Here is a 24,323-nt window from a genome sequence, read left to right on the forward strand (position 1 = left end):
CCCACCTTCAGTCTCCCAGCGGCGACACGGCTGTCACCCTGGGGCACAACAGAGCGATCGGCAGTGATAGGCTAAAGCCTATCACAGCCGATCGCTGTGATAGGCTGGCCAGGGGAGGGAGGGAGGATGGGAAAAAAAACCTGTTTATTTATTACAAAAAAAATGACAATATTTATGAAAAAAAAATAAACAACTGGGGGGATCAGACCCCATCAACAGAAAGCTCTGTTGGTGGGGAGAAAAAAAAAGGGGGGGGGAAGCACTTGTGCGCTGAGTTGTGCAGCCCTGCAGCTTGGCCTTAAAGCTGTAGTGGCCTATTAAGCAAAAAATGGCCTGGTCTTTAGGGGATTTAGCACTGTAGTCCTCAAGTGGGTAAATGTCCACTATCATGAAAAAAATGTCAAATTAAAAATACTGGGGAGGTGCAAGAGGGGACCGCATGCCCGGACTTGTGGGGAGTTGAAACTGCTCCTTCCTCCTCTTAAGACATGACAAGACAGGGTCAGTGGGCCATTCATATCAGCATGTCATTTGTATCTTGGGCATTCATAAGTCGGGGACTCCACATTTTTTAAATATGACAATTGTTTTGCAATAGTGGTCCTTTAATTGTGACAAGTACACATTCTAAAATGCAATTATTTATTTATAGAATATATTTACATGTGCGTGAAATTTCTTGTCCAGCTTGTTTTTTACCAAATATTTTCTTAAACAAAACTGCTTATTGTTCAGAGCCTGAGCCATTGCAAAAACTGCAGCAAACACACGTGAATAAAGTCCATAATATGTAAATTCTGGTATATCTGAGATCTTCTCATTTCCGGTGCAGTTACGTAGTGATATGGAATACGTGGCGGCATAACGATGACAGTGTCTGGATTGTGCTGGGCAGCAACAATAATATACCAACCAAATATCTTCAAGTAACTTGTCTGCTGAATCCTGTGAAGGATGCCTTTCATTGAAGAAATTCCTCATGTTTGGGGTTTTAATTGGTCCAAAATCAAAAGCTATACTGCCATGAAAGACAAATAGGTATTTGTTTAAAAGTAATCTGAGAAGTCCCCAAGATGGACTGAGGATCGCTGTTCTATTACTGAGAAAATGGTTTAATTTATTAAAGTAATTTCTAGCATATATAGAATAGGTTCCACAGAACACAATGACTTGAGCAGATGATTTTTCCAGGATCTTAATGTTTTTATAAACGTACTTTTCTTTGCTCTTAGTGAGATCAGGACTCATTTTTATGGCAAATTCCAAACAGATGCCATTCCTGGTCAAATAACCGGTTAAAGTCTGTGTTTCTTTTTCTCCACTCTCATCATCAGAAGCGAAAATTCCAACCCAGGTCCAGCCAAAGAACCTGAGGATGTCGGCTAGAAAGGAGTAAATGGCTTGGTCATTTTGTAGCATCCTGAAGACGTTTGGGAAAACATGCTTGTCATTTAATTTGGAATCTGTTGCACCATAACTGATCTGAAGAAAGGAATATTGGATTTAAAAAAAATATAACATTTTCAATGGAATTGAAAAAGTAACTGAAATCTATTTTAAAACATAGAATACATGTAGAGTTTGGGGAGATCTATTGGAGTCTCTGAGACAGTTATTGCTTTAGTTTAGTGCAGGCAGGGCCGCCATCAGAATTTTCTGGGCCTCATACTAGGCAAACCTACTGGGCCCCCTTACTCCCCTGTGCCGCCTTCACATGCCATATCACAATCTTATAGGTAGCTTGTAGTCGCAGGTAGGTAGTGATGGGTGTCCCAGGGCCCATGTGAAATTGCCACTGTTTGGGCCAAATACTATCTTGGGGCCCCATACAGCAGTAGCTCCTGTACTGCCCTGAAGGCAGCCCTGAGTGCAGGCATGTCAAACTCTGGCCATGGGCCAAATCTGGCCCACAATGCTATAAAATTTGGCCCACAGGTGGCTTCCTTACTTTGAATTACGTTTGGCCCATGCAGCCTTTCTCTAGGTCAGCCCACTCCTGCCCCCTTCACCTTGCTTTTGGTAAGGCAGAGTTCTTTCTGTAAGCCAGCATGTATATCACGCTCCTGTGTTCAGCCTACTCCCTCTTCCTTTTGGGCTCGAGACACCACACACTTATCTGCCATCCCTGGGTAAACTGCTGTATTTGTGCTCAAGTGTTCCTATGTTCAACTCCTATCTTTTTCCTTTTCTCCCCCTTTTCCGGTATCCTCTGCAGTCCCCTACACTTAACACAGACTGACTCACTCTCTGTCACTCCCCGTCAGGGCTGTTCTTTTTTTTTTTTTTGCTGCCTGAGGCAAACTTGTGAGGGTGCCCCCCAGGGCCGGCCCGACTTTTTGCCGCCTGAGGCAAAATTAGAAAAAATCGCCGCCCCCCCCCAGCCGTGGGTGGGGGGGGGGGCGTCAAGCTGGAGGGGTAGCTGGCAGAAAGGGGGTATTGGCCTAGCGGTGGGGAAGGGGGTTGGACCCCCCCCTCCCTCGCCTGGGTCCCCCGATCTGCGCTGCTCCTCCAGCGTTAAACCAGCGTGTATATCATTAAGAGGCAACGGGCGGAGGAATCACTCACCTCTTCCGCGTTCCATCATGCGTTCCACTGACGTCACTTCCTGCAAGGCTGTCCACTTACAATACAGTGGGCGGCGTTGCCGGAAGTGACGTCAGTGGAGCACACGATGGAACGCGGAAGAGGTGAGTGATTCTCCCACCCGTTGCCTCTTAATGATATGCACGCTGGTTTAATGCTGGCGGAGCAGCGCAGATCGGGGGACCCAGGCGAGGGAGGGGGGGTCCGACCCCCCTCCCCACCGCTAGGCCAATACCCCATTTCTGCCAGCTACCCCTCCAGCTGGGCGGGTGGCCCCCAGCATCCAAGGACAGGCGGGTGCCGCCCCCCAGATCTGCCGCCTGAGGCAAATGTTTCACCACGCCTCATGAGCGGGCCGGCCTTGGTGCCCTCCCCCTCGGAATAGGAATGATCGTACAGCACCCGCCGGGTATAGGTGCCCCAGTATAACTAGCCAGGTATAGGTGCCCTCAGTATAGGTAGCCTGGTGTAGGTGTCCCCAGTGTAGGTTAGCCAGGTATAGGTGCCCACAGTATAGGTAGTCAGGTATAGGCGCCCCAGTATAGGTAGTAGGTATAGGTGTCTCCAGTATAGGTAGCAGGTATAGGTGCCCCCAGTAAAGGTAGCCAGTTCCCCCAGTATAGTTAGCAGGTATAGGTGTCTCAGTATAGGTAGCCAGGTATAGGTGCCCCAGTATAGTATAGGTAGCAGGTATAGGTGCCTCCAGTATAGGTTGCAGGTATAGCAACTTATTAGTATTTTAGTATACTTAGTATTAACAACTATCTGCATCTCATCTTCTCTGTGGACAGTTAGTAATATAACAGCAAGGATTAGATTGTAAATTCCTTTGAGGGCAACTAGTGACATGGTGGCGGGCACTAGATTGTACACTCCTCTTAGGACAGTTAGTGACATGGTGGCAGGGATTAGAGTGTAGCTCCTCTGAGGACAGATAAGGTGCGTACACACGCGCTACAAAAGGAAATGTGTCCGCCGGACCCTGGTGCTGGGCGGTCTTTAGCCGACAGTATGCGCATGTGTACGCGCTGTAGGCGGACTGATAAGGCTGTTTCTGAACAATCCGCTGAGCAGATCGTTCAGAAACAGCCTTATCAGTCCGCTGACAGCGCGTACACACGCGCAAACTGTCGGCTAAAGACCGCCCAGCGGGAGGGTCCGGTGGACCAGTCGTTTCCTTTTGTAGTGCGTGTGTACGCACCTTTAGTGACATGACTGCAGTGATAAGATTGTAAACTTATCTGAGGACAGTTGGTGAGATGACAGAAGGGATCATTAGATTATTAGTGATGTTACAGAAGGGACTAGATTGTACTCTCCTCTGAGGACAAATATTGACATGACAGCAGGGATTCAAGTTTAAGCTCCTCTGAGGACAGTTAGTGACATGATGGCAGGGATAAGAATATAAACTTTATAATTATAATAATCTCCTCTGAAGACAGTAAATAGCATGACGGCAGGGATTCCATCGTAAGCCACTCTGAGGACAGATTGGGCCTGATTCACAAAGCGGTGCAAAGTGTTTGCACGCCTGTGAAAAGCCCTTTATCACGCCTAAACTCAGTTTAGTCGTGACAAAATGAAACTCGCGCGAAATCCTGCGCGCAAAGTTTTGCACGCGCAATCGCGCGGCGCAGTGCGCGCGATGTGCCCATTAAACCCTATGGGCGCTGTGCGCGGAATTGCGTGATTGCGCACGCAAAACTTTGCGCGCGGGACTTTGCGCGCGATAAAGAGCACAAAGCGGTGCTAACTCAGCGGTGCAAAGGTTATCACGCCTAAAGTCTGTTAGGCGTGATAAATGAGTTATCACCGCTTTGTGAATCAGGCCCATTGGCTTCAATTCATCAAGTATTACCGCATTCGGTAATGCTGAAAACAGCTGACTTTACAGAACTCTTAGTAAAATGTCAATTCATCAAAAGATATTTTCCAGGCACCCTTCAGTAGTGTAACCCCTTGAGTGCCTGTTTGAATATGTAGAGATGCTAGTGGGAGCTTGTGGCAAAATGACCTAAGCAGGGAAGGTGCAATGTTTCTCGGCAGTTCATCTAAAGCTGAGTACACACGTACGATAACGATCGTTCAAAAACGAACGATAACGACAATTGGACCGATAATCGTGCGCTCCAAATTTTCCAACGATCGTTTTTTGGGACGATAACGACCGTTATCGTTCAATCCGACCGATCCAACCCGGCGGATTTTTTCGAAAGATAATCGTTCAATCGTTGCAGTGTGTACAAAGATCGTCCGATAACGCATGTTCTTATTGCCTGTCATAACGTCACTTCCGTTTGCGCACGCATTTTTTAATCGTTCGTCGTTCAGTACTTTATACTTATATCGTTCACGTGTGTACACAATCGTTCATTACGAACGATCTTTTCCGTCTAATTTGAATATCGTGTAAACGTCACGAATCGTTCGTAACGAACGATCTTTATCGGACGTGTATACGAACCTTAAGCTGTGGCAAGTAAATAGAATGTTAAGACTAATGAGACAGATTCAGCAAGAGCAGAGGCAGTATAACATGCACATGTATAGGGATGTCGGGGATGCCTCTTTCCTATTGTAATGCCCTCACTGCACGAACCTCTTCTGTAACTTACCGAACATCTACCACATATGTGAAAATATTGATGAATTAGCACAAACAAGTCTAATATACCGAATGAGGTATTTTAACCAGCTGGGCGGTATGGACGAGCTCAGCTCGTCCATCACCGCCGGAGGCTGCCGCTCAGGCCCTGCTGGGCCGATTTTCATGAAATAAAGAGCAGCACACGCAGCCGGCACTTTGCCAGCCGCGTGTGCTGCCCGATCGCCGCCGCTCTGCGGCGATCCGCCGCGAGCAGCGGCGAAAGAGGGTCCCCCCAGCCGCCTGAGCCCAGCGTAGCCGGAACAAAAAGTTCCGGCCAGCGCTAAGGGCTGGATCGGAGGCGGCAGACGTCAGGACGTCGGCTGACGTCCATGACGTCACTCCGCTCGTCGCTATGGCGACGATGTAAGCAAAACAAGGAAGGCCGCTCATTGCGGCCTTCCTTGTTTATTCTGGGCGCCGGAGGCGATCGGAAGAACGCCTCCGGAGCGCCCTCTAGTGGGCTTTCATGCAGCCAACTTTCAGTTGGCTGCATGAAATAGTTTTTTTTTAATTTAAAAAAAACCCTCCCGCGCGATCTTAATAGAACGCCAGGGTGGTTAAAGTGGTATTGTCACCATAAAAATCAAATTTCAACAGCAACTGGTCTGAGTGTATTAAGTAATAAAGATGCTAATCCTGCATTCAAAACTTTTTCTGCTGTTATGGTTTGGAGTTATCACATACTTTAGGAGCACTTGCCCTAGTGCCAAACAGTGCCAAAAGGTTGAATGCTGGGAGTTCTTTTTATCTATAATATATTCCTCCTCTTCCATTTATTTCCCTGCCTAGCTGATGACTTGTGTTTACAAGCAAGGCTGAGGTGACTCAGTGATTGGATGTGTAAATAAAAAAAAGACTTTGGGAGGAGGGCAGCTAATGAATACACAATGAGCAAGAGAAGGGAGGGGGGAAACAAGAGTCAGGGAGGATATGATGTCAGCATTAGCTTGGCAAAATGGCCACTGCCTGCAATAGGATTTTTTGCTTTTCCTTTATAAAATTCACAGGAATCATTACGTAACGTGGATAGCACAATACATCTGTTATGTAAGTAGAAGTAGTATTTATCTACTTATATATGTGTTTTTTATTACTAGGTTAGCGTGGGTGTCGCTTGTTCTTTAAGGACTTGGTTATTGTTATCGAACAGCCCTTGATGAATTGAAGTCTTAGTGACATAATGGCAGGGATTAGACTATAAAAATATACAAAATGTGGATCAATAGAATGATCATTCATCATTGATCGGCACCATTAATGGTACCTGATGTGATTGAATATATGGTCGATAGTCTAGGAGAGTGTACTGTTAATGTGCTCTTTTAGGGGTGTCAGGCTTCAGGAAAGGGATAGGGCTATGTATCAGGTTCAGGGTAATTCTGAGGAGGGGTAATTATGGTTAGGCATTTGGAAGAGATCAACATGGGGGGGGGGAGGCATCAAGAAGGTGTGGAATAACTGTTAATACAATTCAATATCAAAATGTGAGGGGTGCTAGCGGAATTCTCAATACCACTAGTGTCAGCGGTAATTATGCAGGGCAGAGCAAAGAGAGAGGGCATATACATGATCTACACACTGTATCTCTCTACCTCTGCTGCAGTGCTGTCCCAACAGACTTCCAGGTGACAGTTTAAACAATTTGATCTATGGTAATTGAATCAAAACTCAAATAATTGCAATAGGCTAAATATCTCAATGACATGCTGCTGAAGTCCAGAAGGTTAACCAGTAAATACAGTATGGACTAAATAAGGCTGTGCTTTAAAAAATGAAATGTATCTAGAGCATGCAAATATGCTGTTCTATCAAACATGACATGCAAATATGCTTGCTGTTGTGATGTATAGCCAGTCAGCACTGTCTGGAGGCGCCCCTTTGTAGCCGAGATTTTTGATTCAGAGGTGCAGGGGAGGTTAGGATTAGGCATCACAAGTGGGGTGGGGGTGGGGTGGGGGAGTGGTCTTAGGGTTAGGCACCACCAGGAAGGTCTTAGGGTTAGGCACCACCAGGGGGGGTTAAGGTTAGGCACCACCAGGGGGGTCTTAGGATTAGGTACTACCGGGTGTGGGGGGGGATAGGGTTAGGCATCACTAGAAGAGGGTTCTGTGTATGAGTAGGGAGAAGTTAGTTCATAGTTATCACCGGGTAGGGGGGGAGTCTTAGGGTTAGGCACCACCATGGAGGGCTTAGGGTTAGGCACCACCAGGGGGGGTTAGGGTTAAGCACCACCAGGGGGGTCTTAGGGTTAGGCACCACCAGGGGAGGGTTCTGTGTGAGACTAGGGATAAGTTAGGTCATGTAATCACTTTTCTCAGCTATATTACTTTTCTAGGCTATATCCAGAGCCCTTTTATGGCCCAACAAATTTTGCCTATGACATCATTCTTTTTATAAACTAAAATTAGCTCTTCGGCTACACCAGGCACCCTTTGAAGCCGAATTTGGCATTTTGGTTACAGCAGGCGCCCTTTGTAGCAGAATTTGACATTTCGCCTACACCAGGTGCCCTTTGTAGCCGAATTTGGCATTTTTGCTACACCAGGTGCCCTTTGTAGCCGAATTTGGCATTTCGGCTACACCAGATGCCCTTTGTAGCCTAATCTGGCTTTTTGGCTACACCAGATGCCCTTTGTAGCCTAATCTGGCTTTTTGGCTACACCAGGCGCCCTTTGTAGCCAAATCTGGCTTTTTCCGTCTATATCAGGTGTTCTTTTCAAATGTATGCAGAAGCGGAGCGGGATGCTGCCCTGACACAGGATGCCACATGAGGAAGAGGCAGCACCTGGCGTCATGGGCGGCCCGGGGCTGCTCTCAGACCTCAGCTCTACTTACACACCCTTTCCCTGCTGGCTTTCTTTCCATGTCTTTCTTTTTACACATTCATTATGTCTTGTTTTCCCATCTTCATACTGGATAAGTTAACCACTTCAGGACTAAGTTTTTTCCCTTTCAGGACTAGAGCACTTTTCACACCACGCTTCTCCCATTCATTCACCAATAACTTTATTGCTACTTATCACATTGAAATGATCTACATATTATTTTTTGCAGGACAGACTAGGCTTTCTTTGGGCAGTACGTTTTGCTAAGAATTATTTTATTTATATGCATTTTGCAAAGAAGAAGTAGGAAAAAAAAAATCACTATTTCTCAGCTTTCAGCCATTGTAGTTTAAAAATAAAATGTGGTATTGATGATTAAACAGACACATTTTATTTGCCCATTTGTCCTGGTTATTACGACATATACATTGTGTCCCTAGTACAATGTATAGCAATAAGATTTTATTTGGAAATAAAGGTGTCTATTTTTCTTTTTAGTGTTTTTTTATACTGTAATAATAATTCCAAGCCTTTATCTACAAAAGCCACAGTAATAAACCCTCTTAACATACATATAAAAAAAATCCTTAAGGTAACTATATATATATACATATATATATATATATATATATATATATATATATATATATATATATATACCGTATTTCGCGCCATATAAGACGCTCCGGCATATAAGACGCACCCAGGTTTAGAGGGCAAAAACCAGGGAAAAAAAATATAAACTAAACCTGGTGCGTCCATATTTCAGGAGCGTCTTGTACATGACCTCCCCCAAATGGTGCCCTCCTGTGTCCCCATGTCTCCCCCAGGTGTCCTCCTGTCACCCCCAGTTGTCCTCCTGTACCCCCATGTGTCAGTGCTGTACCCCCATGTGTCAGTGCTGTACCCCCAAGTGTCCTCCTGTCCCTCCCAAGTGTCCTCCTGTCCCCCCCAAGTGTCCTCCCAAGTGTCCTCCTGTCCCCCCAAGTGTCCTGTCCCCCCAAGTATCCTGTCCCCCCAAGTGTCCTCCTGTCCCCCCCAAGTGTCCTCCTGCCCCCCCAAGTGTCCCCCAGTGTCCTCCCAAATGTGCTCCTGTCCCCCCCAAGTGTCCTCCTGTCCCCCCAAGTGTCCTGTCCCCCCAAGTGTCCTGTCTCCCCAAGTGTCCTCCTGTCCCCCCCAAGTGTCCTCCTGTACCCCCAAGTGTCCTCCTGCCCCCCAAGTGTCCCCCAGTGTCCTCCCAAATGTGCTCCTGTCCCCCCCAAGTGTCCTCCTGTCCCCCCCAAGTGTCTTCCCAAAGTGCTCCTGGCCCCCCGAGTGTCCTGCCGAGTGCCCTCCTCACTGTGTATCCCACTGTGAGTCCTCCCCCCCCTGTTGCCGGGTCCCCCCCCTCTGTCACTGGGTCCCCCCCCTCTGTCGCTGGGTCCCCCCCTCTGTCGCCGGGTCCCCCCCTCTGTGAGAAGCGGCAGCGTCAGAAGCTTACCTCCTCCATCTTGCCCGCGGCGACTGAAGGCCTCCGGCACCTGTGGGCGGCTTCCTCTAGTGCCGGCTTGTAATGACGCGTCATTGATGACGCGTCATTACAAGCCGGCACTAGAGGAAGCCGCCCACAGGAGCCGGAGGTCTTCAATCGCCGCGGGCAAGATGGAGGAGGTAAGCTTCTGACGCTGCCGCTTCTCACAGGGGGGGACCCGGCGACACAGGGGGGTGACCCGGCGACACAGGGGGAGGTGGAGACAAGCGGGGAGGACTCACAGCGGCAAGGCAGGGAATACCCGATGGCGTCGGGTCGGCGGTTTGTATCGGCGGGCGTCCGTAAGTCGGGGATTCCCTGCCTTTGCCGTATAAGACGCAGGGACTTTTTCTCCCCATTTTTTGGGGAGAAAAAGTGCGTCTTATACGGCGGAAAATACGGTATATATATATAGGATATATATAGGATATATATAAATGGATATATATATATATATATATATATATATATATATATATGTATATATATATATATATATATAATTTTTTTATTTTTTTTAAATGGTGTAATTTTTTTTCAAGTGTTTTACTTTGATAACTATTTTTGGGCCACAAGATGGTGCTATGGAGTACTGTGTTGAGTAAATATAACAACTCCAAGAAAAGAGACCCAGCACTGTCTTTAAATGTATTTCAAGCATTTTATTTGTTTAAAGCATCAAAGACATAAAGAAGGGCAAGTCTGTGTGACGTTTCGAGAGGAGCTTCCTCTCTGTCTCAAACTGACAAGCCCTCAACAAATAAAGAGCTTGAAATACACTTGAAGACGGTGCTTTGGTCTCTTCTCTTGGAGTTTCTACCTGCTGTCCCTGGAGGCAGAGGGGCAACGACCAAAAGCACGTTGCATCTGGATGGTTGGGTGCTGCCTGTTACCCCTCGTCTACGAGTAAATATAGCACGGAACCAAGAGTTTACATATGCTTCTGTCGGATTTTTGTTAATCAGCGCTGCAGGAAGCTGTGAGTCATTGCAAACACAGTGATCGGGGATGGAAACAGCTGCTATCCATTCCCCGATCACAGAGGGACAGGAATGCGGCGATTGCGGACAGGAGACATGCGACGGTCGTAAGCGGCATCGGTAAATATACAGTACGCTTATCTACTGCCCTGTGGCTGAAGTGAAGTTTTGCAGGGGTGTAGATAAGTGTAGCAGAGGTCCTGAAGTGGTTAATATTTATTACTACATTCATTATCTGTGCTTTGATGACCTATTATGTTAGCAGTTTGCCCTTATTGATTTTTTTTTCTGTAATTGACTCAATTGGCCATAGTTACTGGTATTTAATTTTGTATGTATTTTATTGTTTTTTAATATTTTTGGGGGTGATTGGTGAATTTCATATATTTGGGTGACTGGTGCATTACATATAGCCAGGGGTGATTGGTGAATTTTATATGGGGGGTTGATTGGTGCATTTCATATGTGATTGTTTGTGCCTGTTTATGATTCAATGTGCAAAAAATGTAAAGTAAACATTTGTAATTTTAACAATCTCTTCAATAAATATTAATGTTGGCCCTCGACTTGGTCTAAGTTTTCATTTTCAGCCCACTGCCTATTTGAGTTTGACATCTCGGGTTTAGTGAGTGACTGTTATGCTGGGGATACACGGTATGTTTCTGTACCATGTATCGAGCAGCTGATGTGGCCAGCTGTTAATATTCAGCAGGTCCGATAATGCTGCTCAATCCCCGCCCGCTCCATCCTGGGGAGCGGGAATCGATCTGCGCGCACGCGCGAACGAGCGGGGACGCGGCGGGAGTCGATCCGGTGGCTAATCGGCCGCCGGATCGACCCGTGTATGCCCAGCATTAGTCACAGTTAGATTAGGGATTGTGTATTCAGTTATCTTAACTGCTAGGCCTAGGTAGGGTGTAGATTAGGGGTTAGAGATTTAGTGACATTAGTTGTTTTATTCTGTACAGTGTCAGACTCAGTGTGCTATAATGCATATATTATATACAGTTACTTACAAGTGTTACTAGTTAGACACAGACACCGTCACTCACTTTTTTTTGTAGCCAGTTTGTGTGTCACTCCAGCTGTTATTTGTGAGCCAGTTAGTTATTACTAGTGTCACTCGTCAGTCACTGTCACTCACTATTAGTAGCCAGTTCGTTTGTCACTCCAGCTGTTATTTGTGAGCAACTTATTACTAGTTGGCCAGTGGCATAGCTAAGGAGTTGTGGGCCCCGATGCAAGTTTTACAATGGGGCCCCCCAAGCACTCTATACATAGCAATTGATACGGCGCACCAAAACCTGCCAATGGCAACTACAGTGTCTGAGGTGCAAGAAGGGGATGGGGAACTGTTTGTTAATGATTATTACTATTCAAAGTATCTATAGAATGATTATTATGAGCACAGGACCAATAGAGAGCTAATACTGTAGTTGAGAGGAGTGCCCTTCGCGGCCCCTCTGGCCCAAGGGCCCCGATGCGGTGGCTACCTCTGCAATCCCTATTGCTACGCCCCTGTAGTTGGCCACTGGAGTCCGCATTTGCAGACATTTTCAGTGTATTATCAGTATTTTATATGAAAGGTATGTCCTTGAATGTGGATGCCGGCGGCCATTTTTATGTAGTCCTGTAGTAATCACTATTGGGTTCAGGGGGAGCAAGAAGGGGAGACAGAGTGGTGACACATGCCCAGAGCTGCTGCAACATATGAATGTGTCACAGCACATAGGTTGGGAATCCCTGTGCGGTGTGCTGGTGGATGGCTGAAGTCCAAGACAGTCAATGCTGTCGCCAGCAGCTAGAAAGTGGCAGAACATGGTTCCTAACACTTACTAATGATGTACTACACCATATTGGGCTCCTGGTATTTCTGTATTATTCCATTTTGTTCTCTCAATAAATAAAATATAGTTTACACATTATTTTCAGTACGACCTTATATTAAACAATGATTTGGTCAGACTGGATACAATTGTAAAATCCCATTACAGAGCATATGTCTATCATAAGACTCCATAAATGGTGATATTTATCCAATTTACTAACCTGCAAATATCCATAGATTGACAGTAAATGTGCAAGGGGAATAGTTGTAGTTGAAAAGTGATCTCCAATGAAACCCACAACTTTGTGTTTAGTACAGGAATAATTAGGTGACGTACGTCCCGGTCCAGACAGAATTTGTAAGGCGCTCTTCATGGCCTTGTTCCCACTGTTACATGAGTCATAGATATGATAGCCCAGAGTCATGTTAGGTAGAAAATCTGGGTCATTATTAAATCTGTTGATAGCAAACTGGAATACTAGGAAGTTCTTATAGAATAAAGCCGATGGACTGCAATAATAAAGTAAATTGTGTATATGATAGAGTACTGGTGTAGTACTGATACCTAGAAACATTTTATTTTAGATTTAATTTTTGTGTGTGAATGTACTGCATTTTTGTGAATAATTTGCTTAAGATGTCTATGGCGCCAAGTTCTGTGGACAAATGCAAGACCCCCATACGTGCCATCATCAATTTTGTTACGTATGTCAGGGCCAATGATGAGAACATGTAAAAATATATTTAAAAATACTGCGTAGTTTTTGAAAACATCAATTTTAAGGTTTAGTAGAGAAATGGATTTTTAAATAGGAGCAATGTCCAATAAAACAATTTTTGGCTCAGTGTAAAGGCCCAAACATGCCATCATCACTAATTGTACTGCAAATATCAGGGTTACTAGTGGAAAAAAAATGAAAAAGACCTTGTTGTTTTTGATAAAATCAATTTTAAAATACCTTCCCCCCCAAGTAACTCCAGCCCACGTAGTCCATAAAATTGGGAGAGATCTTGCAAAGGGGAGGCAGCCATAGCGGTTCACCCCAGAGAGTGCCTTGTGGTTGAATCTGAAAGCCCTTTAACATTAAAGGGGCTCTTAGATGTCTGTCCACCCCCAGGTGAAATGGGTATAGAGGTACATTAGTAAAAGTCATGGGTAAGGATGATTAAGAAGATGAATAACTCTGAGATGGTGCAGATTTTTACAAAAACTAAACTTGTGCACATTGAAAATGGACCATTCAAATCAAACCTTGGCATGGGATTGGTCCATTTTCAAGCTGCTTAATTTGAGTAAAAATGTTGCATATTTTCTTCATTAACTTAAAATTATTTAGCTCTCATTGACCATCCCTAGTCATGGGATCATTAGTGCTGTGCTGTGATTATGGATGTACATGGTAAGTGTGGTCATATCAAACTGGCTCCATAGAACCTAAAGAGGAATACCCAGTGATATAATAGTCCAGATGATATAATAGTCCAGAGGTCAATAGCAGATGATGGAAAGTGGAAACAAATAGGCACAGAAGTGTGAAGGAAGGATGTAAAGGAAATAGGACAGAAACAAGAGGGTAAAGAAAATAGAAAAGGGTCAGACAGTGGCAAAAAAACCAAAACAAAGCATATAAAAAGTGAAAAAATTCAACAGTGCTCCCTTGAAATGAGATAAAAACATCTCTGAGTATAATCTTTAATATGATCGTAGGGGGAACAATACTGTATACATAGATGAAATACATAATTACAATAACTAAATAAATAAATGCATTAGGCCACCTCCACAAAAGGAAATGTATGAATCTGACAATGCATTGATATGTGTTTAAAAAAAGCATACTACAAAAACATAGAAAAGCTTTATAATGAGACTATGGGGTTGAATGATGCAAGTAGGTGCAGTAATATTGCTGTGTGCAGATAGCACACCATTTTACTGTTACTACTGGCTGTTACCGTTACTACTGGTTACTGTGAGTTTTGCTATTAGAGCAACCCGTGGTACTCAAGTCATTTGAGCATTGCTACTGTAATGGAATTCATAATGCACATTTCCAAGGCAATGATCACGGTGCTCAAGTACTGCGGCTTACGCTAATAGTGCAACGTGCGATAACCTGTTGCCGGTACTAATGGCGATATTGTTGTGCCATGTCTGCGCACAGCAATATTACCCCAGCTTCATGCATCAACCCCCTGACCCTTATTCAATTCACTTTTTCTCCTAAATTTCCGCCTAGGAGAAAATATTTGATCTCTTTTAAATAACCTTTCAGAATGCTGCAATTGAAAATCTACCAAAAAGTAGGTGAAAATTATTGCATTTTCTTACTTCTTGTAAGAATGGTACATTCCACCATAGAGAGAGAGATAGCACAGCATGCACAGAGGTTGACAGCCGTTTCGCACCCACACACCGTGCTTCGTCAGGACAATGAGATCCCCAACTTTAGACCCTTAAATAGTGCACAAACCATTGACTTAATTAAGCCGCAGCTGTACATGCCAGAACACCATCACTGCACGCTGCTCTTCCTAGATGTAAAATCCTGGACACTCCATGTGTTCCAATATCAGGAAACGGATGTTGCCCGTGAGGAAGGCTGCCAATCAGCAGCCAGCAGGCGGAGCATTCCTAAAACAACCTATAATCTAGCATAATGTCAGCTATGACCACCCTAGTGCCCCTCCCATCCTATTCTCATTGCTAAGGAGATCTGTTTACAGGTACCTGAAGCGTCATCCACAAGTAGTAAAACATGGAGGCTCCCACTATATGCCAAAATAGAAGATTATAGGAAGGAGTGCTTTAGACAATTAGAAGACAGATCTACGTATATCAAGTTGCCTCATGATCCTACCTTGGAATATCAGCAGAAGCTAAAGGAGACTTCTTATTAAAGCCATATCAGGGGGTCCTTGGATAGGACAACATCAAAAAATCTTTTTCTTCAACATCCTAGAAGTCCAGTTTGGTACTGTATTCCTAAAATACACAAATGCCTCGCTAGGCCTCCTGGTAGGTCTATCGTTTTGGCTACAGGCTCACTGACAGAGTATAGGTCCCAGTACCTGGAATTCAAACTTAGGCCTCTGTTGAAATCCAACCCATTATTTGTAGGAGACAGCTTGGAGGTTTTAAGCACCCTGGGTTCATTTGAGTTACAATTCTCATATCATCTGGCCACAACTGATGTGGTTTCCCTCTATAGTAACATTTTTCATGTGGACGGCCTTAGGGCAGTAAAAAGTTTGTTCCTGCTCCTTATTCAGTCAGAAATTGAAAGGTGGTTCTTGTTGGCAGGTCTGGAGTTTGTACTCACCAGAAACTCATTCCTGTGTGACCCCCAGTGCTACCATCAGGAGGTCATCATGGCTATAGGGATTCTGGTGGCCCCCACCTATGCCAGCCTCTTGGGCCACTGGGATGACAACTACATCTTTACAGTTCCTGGGGCAGATCAAACTCTGGATCCATTATATTGATGACATCCTGTTGGTGTGGGAGGGGGACATGTACATTTTGAGGAGCTTATGTTGTTTATCAACAATAATTATGTAAATATGTCCCTTACACATTCCTAAGGGGACCAATCAATTTTTGTGGTGGTTCCATGGTCACTAAGAGCGTTAGGAAGCCAACTGTGGTTAATTGTATACTTCATGCCTCAAACTACCATCCCCGTCTACTGTCCGAAGCCTAACATTTAGCCAGTTCCTTCATCTTAGAAAAAATGTGACTACTTGGGTGGACTTTGGAGAACAGTCATAAAAATTGCATGAAAGATTAAAAAAGAGGGTATAGACCGGATACCATAACAGAGAGATTTGCGACAGAAGCAAACAGGGATAGAAGTTCATTTTAAAAACATGAAGTAAAATCCACACAAAATAGATTCTTTATTCATTTTACCTTCTCACCAATTTTTGATAGGATTAAAAAGTCAATTAAGGACAATTGGTGGCTGCTTCAGGAGGATAAACTATTGAGTAAAAATGTCAGATGTTCCCATGTATTTCTTACAAAAAGGTGCCTAACTTAAAAGATCAACCTATACACAGTGCCCCATATGCAATTAACTTTTTCTCCTGAGTTTTCTGCTAGGTGATATTTTTAAACTTGACAATAAATTGCTTTTTAAAGGAAACCAGAGACCAAATAAAAATAAAGTTTCATATATACCTGGGGCTTCCTCCAGCCCCATGCGCACGGATCGCTCCCTCTCCGCTGTCTTCCGCTGCCAGCAGCTTCAGTATCGGGTCCCATTAGTTTCATCAGTTGCAGCCAGTCTGCACAAGAGAAGTGCGCCTTATAGAAGTGCAGCCGCTGGAGATATATGTAGAGAGCGCTCTTCCTCTTGCACAGACTGGCCGCGACTGGCAGAATTAAAGGTACAGTGGGATGCAAAAGTTATGGTTGTTACGATAAAAAATGTCAGTTAAATATATCATATAGGAGACACACACATAGTGATATTTGAGCAGTAAAATTAAGTTTATTGGATTTACAGAAAGTGCACAATAATTGTTTAAATAAATTAGGCAGGTGCATACATTTGGGCACTGTTGTCATTTTATTGATTCCAAAACCCTTATAACTAATTATTGGAACTCAGATTGACTTTGTAAGCTCAGTGACCCCTGACCTACATACACAGGTGAATCCAATTATAAGAAAGGGTATTTAAGAGGGTCAATTTAAGTTTCCTTCCTTTTTTTAAATTCTTCTCTGAAGAGTAGCAACATGGGGGGTCTCAAAACAACTCTCAAATGACCTGAAGACAAAGATTGGTCACCATCATGGCTTAGGGGACGGATGCAGAAAGCTGTCTCAGAAATTTCAGCTGTCTGTTTCCACAGTTAGGAACATATTGAGGAAATGGGAGACCACAGGCTCAGTTCAAGTTAAGGCTCTAAGTGGCAGATCAAGAAAAATCTCGGATAAACAGAAGCAACGAATGGTGAGAACAGTCAGAGTCAACCCACAGAACAGCACCAAAGACCTACAACATCATCTTGCTGCAGATGGAGTCACTGTGCATCATTCAACCATTCAAACCCACAGTGTCACAGCGCTACAGGATTACACGTAATAGGTGGTGCGCGCTATATACAGTTACCAATCCAGTGTAAAAATGTTTCCAATCGAGATAGCTTGCGCTCAGTCCATACAACCAATGGGGGAACTTGCTTCTGCAAGATTTCTCCTGGGCACGGAGACACCTCAGAATTCAAAGGAGATAAAAGAAAAGATAGTGCAGACTGCTAAAAAACTTTCTTGGCACCCTTACACCAGCTGGGTGCCAAGAAAGTTTTTTAGCAGTCTGCACTATCTTTTCTTTTATCTCCTTTGAATTCTGAGGTGTCTCCGTGCCAGGAGAAATCTTGCAGAAGCAAGTTCCCCCATTGGTTGTATGGACTGAGCGCAAGCTATCTCGATTGGAATCATTCAACCATGCTGCACACTGTACACAAGGAGATGCTGTATGCAAAGGAAGCCTTTTCTCCACCTACAGCACAAACAGAGCCGGTTGAGGCATGCTAAAGCACATTTGTACAAGCCAGCTTCATTTTGGAATAAGGTGCTGTGGACTGCTGAAACTAAAATTGAGTTATTTGAGCAAAACAAGGGGCATTATGCACAGAGAAAAAACAACACAGCATTTCAAGAAAAACACCTGCTACCTACAGTAAAATATGGAGGTGGTTCCATCATGCTGTGGGGCTGTGTGGCCAGTGCAGGGACTGGGAATGTTGTCAAAGTTGAGGGAAGCATGGATTCCACTCAGTCTCAGCAGATTTTGGAGACCAATGTCCAGGAATCAGTGACAAAGCTGAAGCTGCGCCGGGGCTGAATCTTTCAACAAGACAATAACCCTAAACACTGCTCAAAATCCACTAATGCATTCATGCAGAGGAACAAGTACAGCATTCTGGAATGGCCATCTCAGTCCCCAGACCTGGATATAATTGAAAATCTGTGAGTTAAAGAGAGCTGTCCATGCTCGGAAGCCATCAAACCTGAATGTACTAGATATGTTTTGTAAAGAGGAATCGTTCAAAATACCTTCAACCAGAATCCAGACTATCATTGGAACCTACAGGGAGTGTTTAGAGGCTGTAATTTCTGCAAAAGAAGGATCTACTAAATATTGATTTCATTTATTTTTTGTGGTGCCCAAATTTATGCACCTGCCTAATTTTGTTTAAACAATTATTGCACACTTTCTGTAAATGCAATAAACTTCATTTCACTTCTCAAATATCACTGTGTGTTTCTCCTATATTATTATATTTAACAGACATTTTTTATCGTAACAACCAACGATTTATACAGGAAAATCATGACGATTAACTACATTGCCCAAACTTTCGCATCCCACTGCACATGTAGGTACATGAAGGGGATTCCTCGCAGTTGAGATTCTTTTGGGTGGAAAAGGTTACTAGAGATAGAAGGGTATATGACTGGCATAAAAAGATTGACGTAGGGAAAGTTACTGGATTTCCTTTTTTGATGCAGTAGGACCACTGGGACTGAATAAACAAAATTATCTCTCTGTATTTTTGTAAATTTTGTTGTTGCTTAGATAATAATTTCTTATTCAAGTTTTTAGTAGTAGCTGTTTTATATTATTTTTAGTGCAATTGACAATTTCAAGCAGAAAATTGTACAGAGCTCCATATAATCTATCATGGCAGTGCTTGGCAGGGAGTGGTGGTGCGGCACTGATGCCCAGCAGTGGTATTTGTTTATGCCTTGGTACGGTAAAAGCTTGTAATGTCTTTGGTAGTCCAATGGGATGTAGCAAGCAACAGGCAACTCTGCAATCAACAAATTACTGAAAGAAGTAAAAAGAACAGGAGAATGAAAGAACAGTAGACTAAAATAATATTAAAGTGTACCCCAGGTGGTGCAGGAAAGGGCAGATGGGACAAAGAGGCATGTTCCTTTGTCCACCACATGCCTCTGTGTCCCTTTTGCACAGCTCTCTGCCACCCCTGCGCCATGCTGTGACCCCTGAAATTGGCGACATTCAGCTTCTCGACAATCTTGAAGGGTAGGGGCATCCCTAGCACGAGAAGAACTCCTGCAAAACGCCCACCGGGGGCGTTCCTAACTAGACTAGACAAAGTTAATTGCATATGGGCCTGCGTGCGTACGTGGGAAAACCTAAGTGATTAAACAATCCTCATAAATGTATACAGTATCTTCCAAAAGTGGGTACACTATTCACAATTTTGTAAATATTTTATTATCTCTTTTCACAAGACAACACTAAGGATATGGCATTTTGATACAATGTAAAGTAGTAATTTAATAGTTTCGATAATAGTGTAAATTTAGTGTCCTGTGACACTATATACCCCTCTACAGGGCGACTGCATGGGATGCCGCAGTACTAGCCAGTTTCACCTGGTGTCCTGGCAGAGGGGAACACAGTCAGATTGACAGAGGTTACTTTACTGCGTATACTCCAGCTGATGGGACAAAAATCTACTGCTCAGAAATGAACGGGATACCCACCAATACCTCTTTGGAATACAAGCAGTGTTGATCGGATACCTCATTATCCTATTCAAGTTTGGTCGAATTCGGATAGAAAACTATCCGAATTCACTCGAAGTTCGATATTCGAGTTAATCGAATATCCGATTCGACCTCGGATATCCGACGTCACTATCTGAGTCTGTATTCGAGTAAAATATTCAAGCTGGCCTTAAATAGCTTTTAAAACTTGTATTGGAGGTCAATGATGCATGAAACCACCTTTTTTATGAAGAAAAACATCAAGTGATTATGTGGCGATGTAGTAGTTATAAAAAAGGTATCAAAAATAGTAAATTAACTTCATGAAAAGTGTTTGCATGAGAAGGTGTGTCCAAAATGGTTGTTGGAAGTCTTCATTTACGTCGTCTTCATCTTCTTCTTATATATCTTCTTCTTCTATATCTTCTTATTTTTCTTCTTCTTCTATATCTTCTTCTACTCGAATCTTCTTCATCTTCTACTTCTTGTATCTTCTTCAATTATCTTTTTCTTCTTCTATATCTTCTTCTTCTTCTTCATCTTCTTCTATATCTTCTTCTTCTATATCTTCTTCTTCTATATCTTCTTCTTCTTCTTCTTCTTCTTCTTCTATATCTTCTTCTTCTTCTTCTTCTATATCTTCTTCTATATCTTCTTCTTCTTCTTTTTCTTCAATATCTTCTTCTTCTTCTTCTATATGTTCTTCTTCTTCTTCTATATCTTCTTCTTCTTCTATATCTTCTTCTTCTTCTATATCTTCTTCTTCTTCTATATCTTCTTCTTCTTCTTCATCTTCTTCTATATCTTCTTCTTCTATATCTTCTTCTTCTATATCTTCTTCTTCTTCTTCTTCTTCTTCTATATCTTCTTCTTCTTCTTCTTCTATATCTTCTTCTATATCTTCTTCTTCTTCTTTTTCTTCAATATCTTCTTCTTCTTCTTCTATATGTTCTTCTTCTTCTTCTTCTATATATTCTTCTTCTTCTATATCTTCTTCTTCTTCTATATCTTCTTCTTCTTCTATATCTTCTTCTTCTTCTATATCTTCTTCTTCTTCGTCTTCTTCTTCTATATCTTCTTCTTCTTCGTCTTCTTCTTCTATATCTTCTTCTTCTATATTTTCTTCATCTTCTTCTTCTATATCTTCTTCTTCTATATCTTCTTCTTCTCTATCTTCTTCTTCTTCCTCTTCTTCTCTATCATTATATTATGTGTCTTGGTTTTCCTTTCTTTTGTAATATTTTTTTTTACTTCATATGTGGAAATATTTTATTTTAATAACAACACCATAGTTATATTTGTGTTGATGGCATAATAGGTAGGTAGTGGCACATTGCAAGCCACAGCGCCTTTTTCTGTGTACCCTGGCGGTGGTAAAACACAGACATCAGCAGGAGGAGGAAGTAGTTGCAAGTTGTAGTGAGGTAAATTTAATAGCTGGTAGGAGAGTGGGTGGCAGCAGAAAAATAGTTATTCTTCTGTTCTCCCTGGCAGTGGTAGCAGCACACAGACAGCAGAAGCTCAATGCAGCTACAGGAGGAGGAGTAGTGTGTGTCAGGCAGTGTGATGTGACTGACATAATAGGCCCTGGTTCCGAGCGGTGGTACCAGGGCCGTAAATAAACAGCATGAGGTTCCAGACAGCGGTCGTGAAGCCCACATTGTATCCAATGCACAATTGGGACAGCACAGTTTTCAACCCGGACACCTCTAAATTAATTACAATTTTTTTTTCAAATTTATGCAGCTATTTTTGAGCGTAATAGCTGGTGGCGCATGGGCAGCAGCTCCTTGTAATGTGTTCCCTGGCAGTGGAGACACAGACAGCAGGAGGAAATACAGCAGCAGGCAGCGTGAGGAGGATGAGTGTGTGGCAGACTGGCAGCAAGCAGCAGGAGGGCAGGCAGCGAGACATAAAAGGCCCTGGGTCCTAGCGGTGGTTCCAGGGCCGTAAATAAACAGCATGAGGTTCCAGACAGCGGTCGTGAAGCCCACATTGTGTCCAATGCACAATTGGGACAGCAAAGTTTTCAACCCGGACACCTCTAAATTAATTACAATTTTTTTTTTTTCAAATTGATGCAGCTATTTTTGAGCGTAATAGCTGGTGGCGCATGGGCAGCAGCACCTTGTAATGTGTTCCCAGGCAGTGGAGACACAGACAGCAGGAAGAAATACAGCAGCAGCAGCAGGTGTAATGTGTGTGCGCCACTTCATGTCCCCCTCTCGCCGACAACAGGGGCCAGGAATTCGCCTTCCACCCAAGCCTGGTTCATTTTGAGAAACGTCAGTCTGTCCACAGACTTGTGAGACAGACGAGATCGCTTCTCAGTGACGACTCCACCGGCTGCACTGAAGCAACGCTCCGACAGTACGCTAGAAGGGGGGCAGGAGAGCACTTCCTGGGCGTACTGCGCAAGCTCGCTCCAGATCGGCAGGTGCTTGACCCAATACTCCATGGGATCAACAGGGGCAACGCTGTCAAGCCCGCTGAAGGACGCCATGTAGTCAGCCAGCATGCGGGTCAAGCGCTGCCTGTGACTGGAGAAGGATGCTGCTGCAGGCACCTCCTCTCTAGTCCTTGGCAGCTCTACACTCATGTAGAGCTCGTTGGTCAGAGACAGCAGGTCTGTGGTGCGCGTGCGCTTGCTGCTGGTGGATGCAGGCACCTGCTGCTGCCTCTGTGCTGGCTGGACAGTGGGGGTGGATGGCTGAGGGAAGGCTTCCTCCAAGCGCTCAACAAGGGACAGCTGCATATCCCTTATTTGTTGCGCATGGTCTCCTCCTGCAGGCAGGAACTGGCTGAGCTTCCCCTTCAGACGTGGGTCCAGCATCATGCAGATCCAGATGTCCTCCCTCTGCTTCATCTGGATGACCCTTGGGTCCTTGCGCAGGCACCTCAGCCTGTGCGCTGCCATTGGGAAGAGTCTGGCCACGTCTGCTGGCACATCATTGGCAGCCCCAGAGCCGACAGTGCTGTCCTCCTTTTCCTCTGCCTCCTCCACTTCATCCTCTCTCCACCCCCACACCAGTCCAGCTGCGCTCTGCTGCTCCCCCTCATCAGCAGCAAGGTCAGGGACCTCCACCAACTCCAAGCCCTCCTCCTCAGAGGTGGCCTGTGAAGCTGCCTGCAGCTCCTGCTGGTCCAAGGCTGCCGCTCCCTCTTCCAGCAGTGCATACAGGGCCCTGTCCAGCACACACACCAAGGGGACCCACTCGCACACCATTGCATGGTCCCTGCTTACCATGTTGGGGGCCTGCAGGAAGGGTGCCAGCACTGAGCACACCTGCTGCATGTGCCCCCAGTCCTCCGTGGAGATGATGGATGGGAGGTTGGTGGCGGCACGCCCAGTTGCAGTGATGGAGGCAACTGTTGCCCGTGCAAGATACTGGCTGACAGCCTGCCTCTGTTCAACCAGACGCTCCAACATCGCCAGGGTGGAGTTCCAGCAAGTTGGAACATCGATCATGAGCCGGTGCTGTGGCAGGTGCAGCTCCTTCTGCACCTCTTCCAGGCTCGCTACGGCTGCAGGCGAGTGCTGGAAATGACGCACAACCTTCCTTGCCACCTCAAGGAGTCAGTCCATCCCCTGGTAGGTATGCAGGAACTTTTGGACTACCAGGTTCAGGACGTGCGCCAGGCAGGCGATGTGGGTCTGGTCTCCCCTGCTGATTGCAGCAACCAGGTTTGCCCCATTGTCGGACACCACCTCTTCGACTCTGAGGCCTCTGGGGGTCAGCCAATTCCTCTCCTGCTTTTGGAGTTTGGCCAGGACATGGTTCGCCATCAGTTTGGTCTTCCCCAGGCTGACCAATTCCAGCAGTGCTTGGCAGTGGCGGGGCTTCACACTGCTGCTGAGGCGGGGGGTTTGGGCTGGTGTGCCGGAGGATGGAAGCGGATCAGAGGAACCTGCTGCAATTCCGCTGACCCTGCATGGTGGCACCACCCACTGCGTTGTTGCTGCTGCTGCTCTGACAGTGCCCGATGCTGCTCCCCCCTCCTCACCCCCTTCCACCAAGCTGACCCAATGCGCGGTGAAGGACAGATAGCGGCCTGTTCCAAACCGGCTGCTCCACGAGGCCATGGTGACGTGGACCTGTTGAACCACGGCGTGCTCCAGCCCTCTCCTGACATTGGCCATCACAGAGCGGTGAAGTGCAGGGATGGCCATGCGTGCAAAATAATGTCGACTGGGGATTGGCCAATCGGGGGCTGCACACATCAGGAGCGCACGCATGTCGCTCCCCTCCTGCACAAGGGAATAAGGCAGGAGTTGGGAGCACAGGGCCCGTGCCAGCAAGCCATTCAGCTGACACACGCGACGGCTGCTGGGAGGCAGAACCCTGACCACCCCCTGGATGGTGTCGCTGAGCAGGGTCTGGCGACGCCTTTTGCTGGCACGGGAATCACTGGAGG

The 24,323-nt window shown here is 45.1% G+C and overlaps 1 protein-coding gene across 1 annotated transcript in view; it reads right to left on the reverse strand.

Moving 5' to 3' along the window:
• The window catches only part of LOC137537934 (vomeronasal type-2 receptor 26-like), a 37,204-nt gene extending 13,126 nt beyond the window's left edge, over window positions 1-24,078 (reverse strand). The window contains exons 1-3 of the mRNA XM_068259863.1: window positions 23,972-24,078; window positions 12,598-12,886; window positions 664-1,482 (exon numbers count right to left, since the gene is read on the reverse strand). Coding sequence (XP_068115964.1) covers window positions 664-1,482; window positions 12,598-12,886; window positions 23,972-24,078 — 1,215 coding nt within the window. The remainder of the gene's footprint in view (window positions 1-663; window positions 1,483-12,597; window positions 12,887-23,971) is intronic.
• Window positions 24,079-24,323: the final 245 nt, after the last annotated feature.

The sequence above is a fragment of the Hyperolius riggenbachi genome, chromosome 11 (genome assembly GCF_040937935.1).
Source record: "Hyperolius riggenbachi isolate aHypRig1 chromosome 11, aHypRig1.pri, whole genome shotgun sequence".
In the NCBI taxonomy this organism is placed as follows: domain Eukaryota; kingdom Metazoa; phylum Chordata; class Amphibia; order Anura; family Hyperoliidae; genus Hyperolius; species Hyperolius riggenbachi.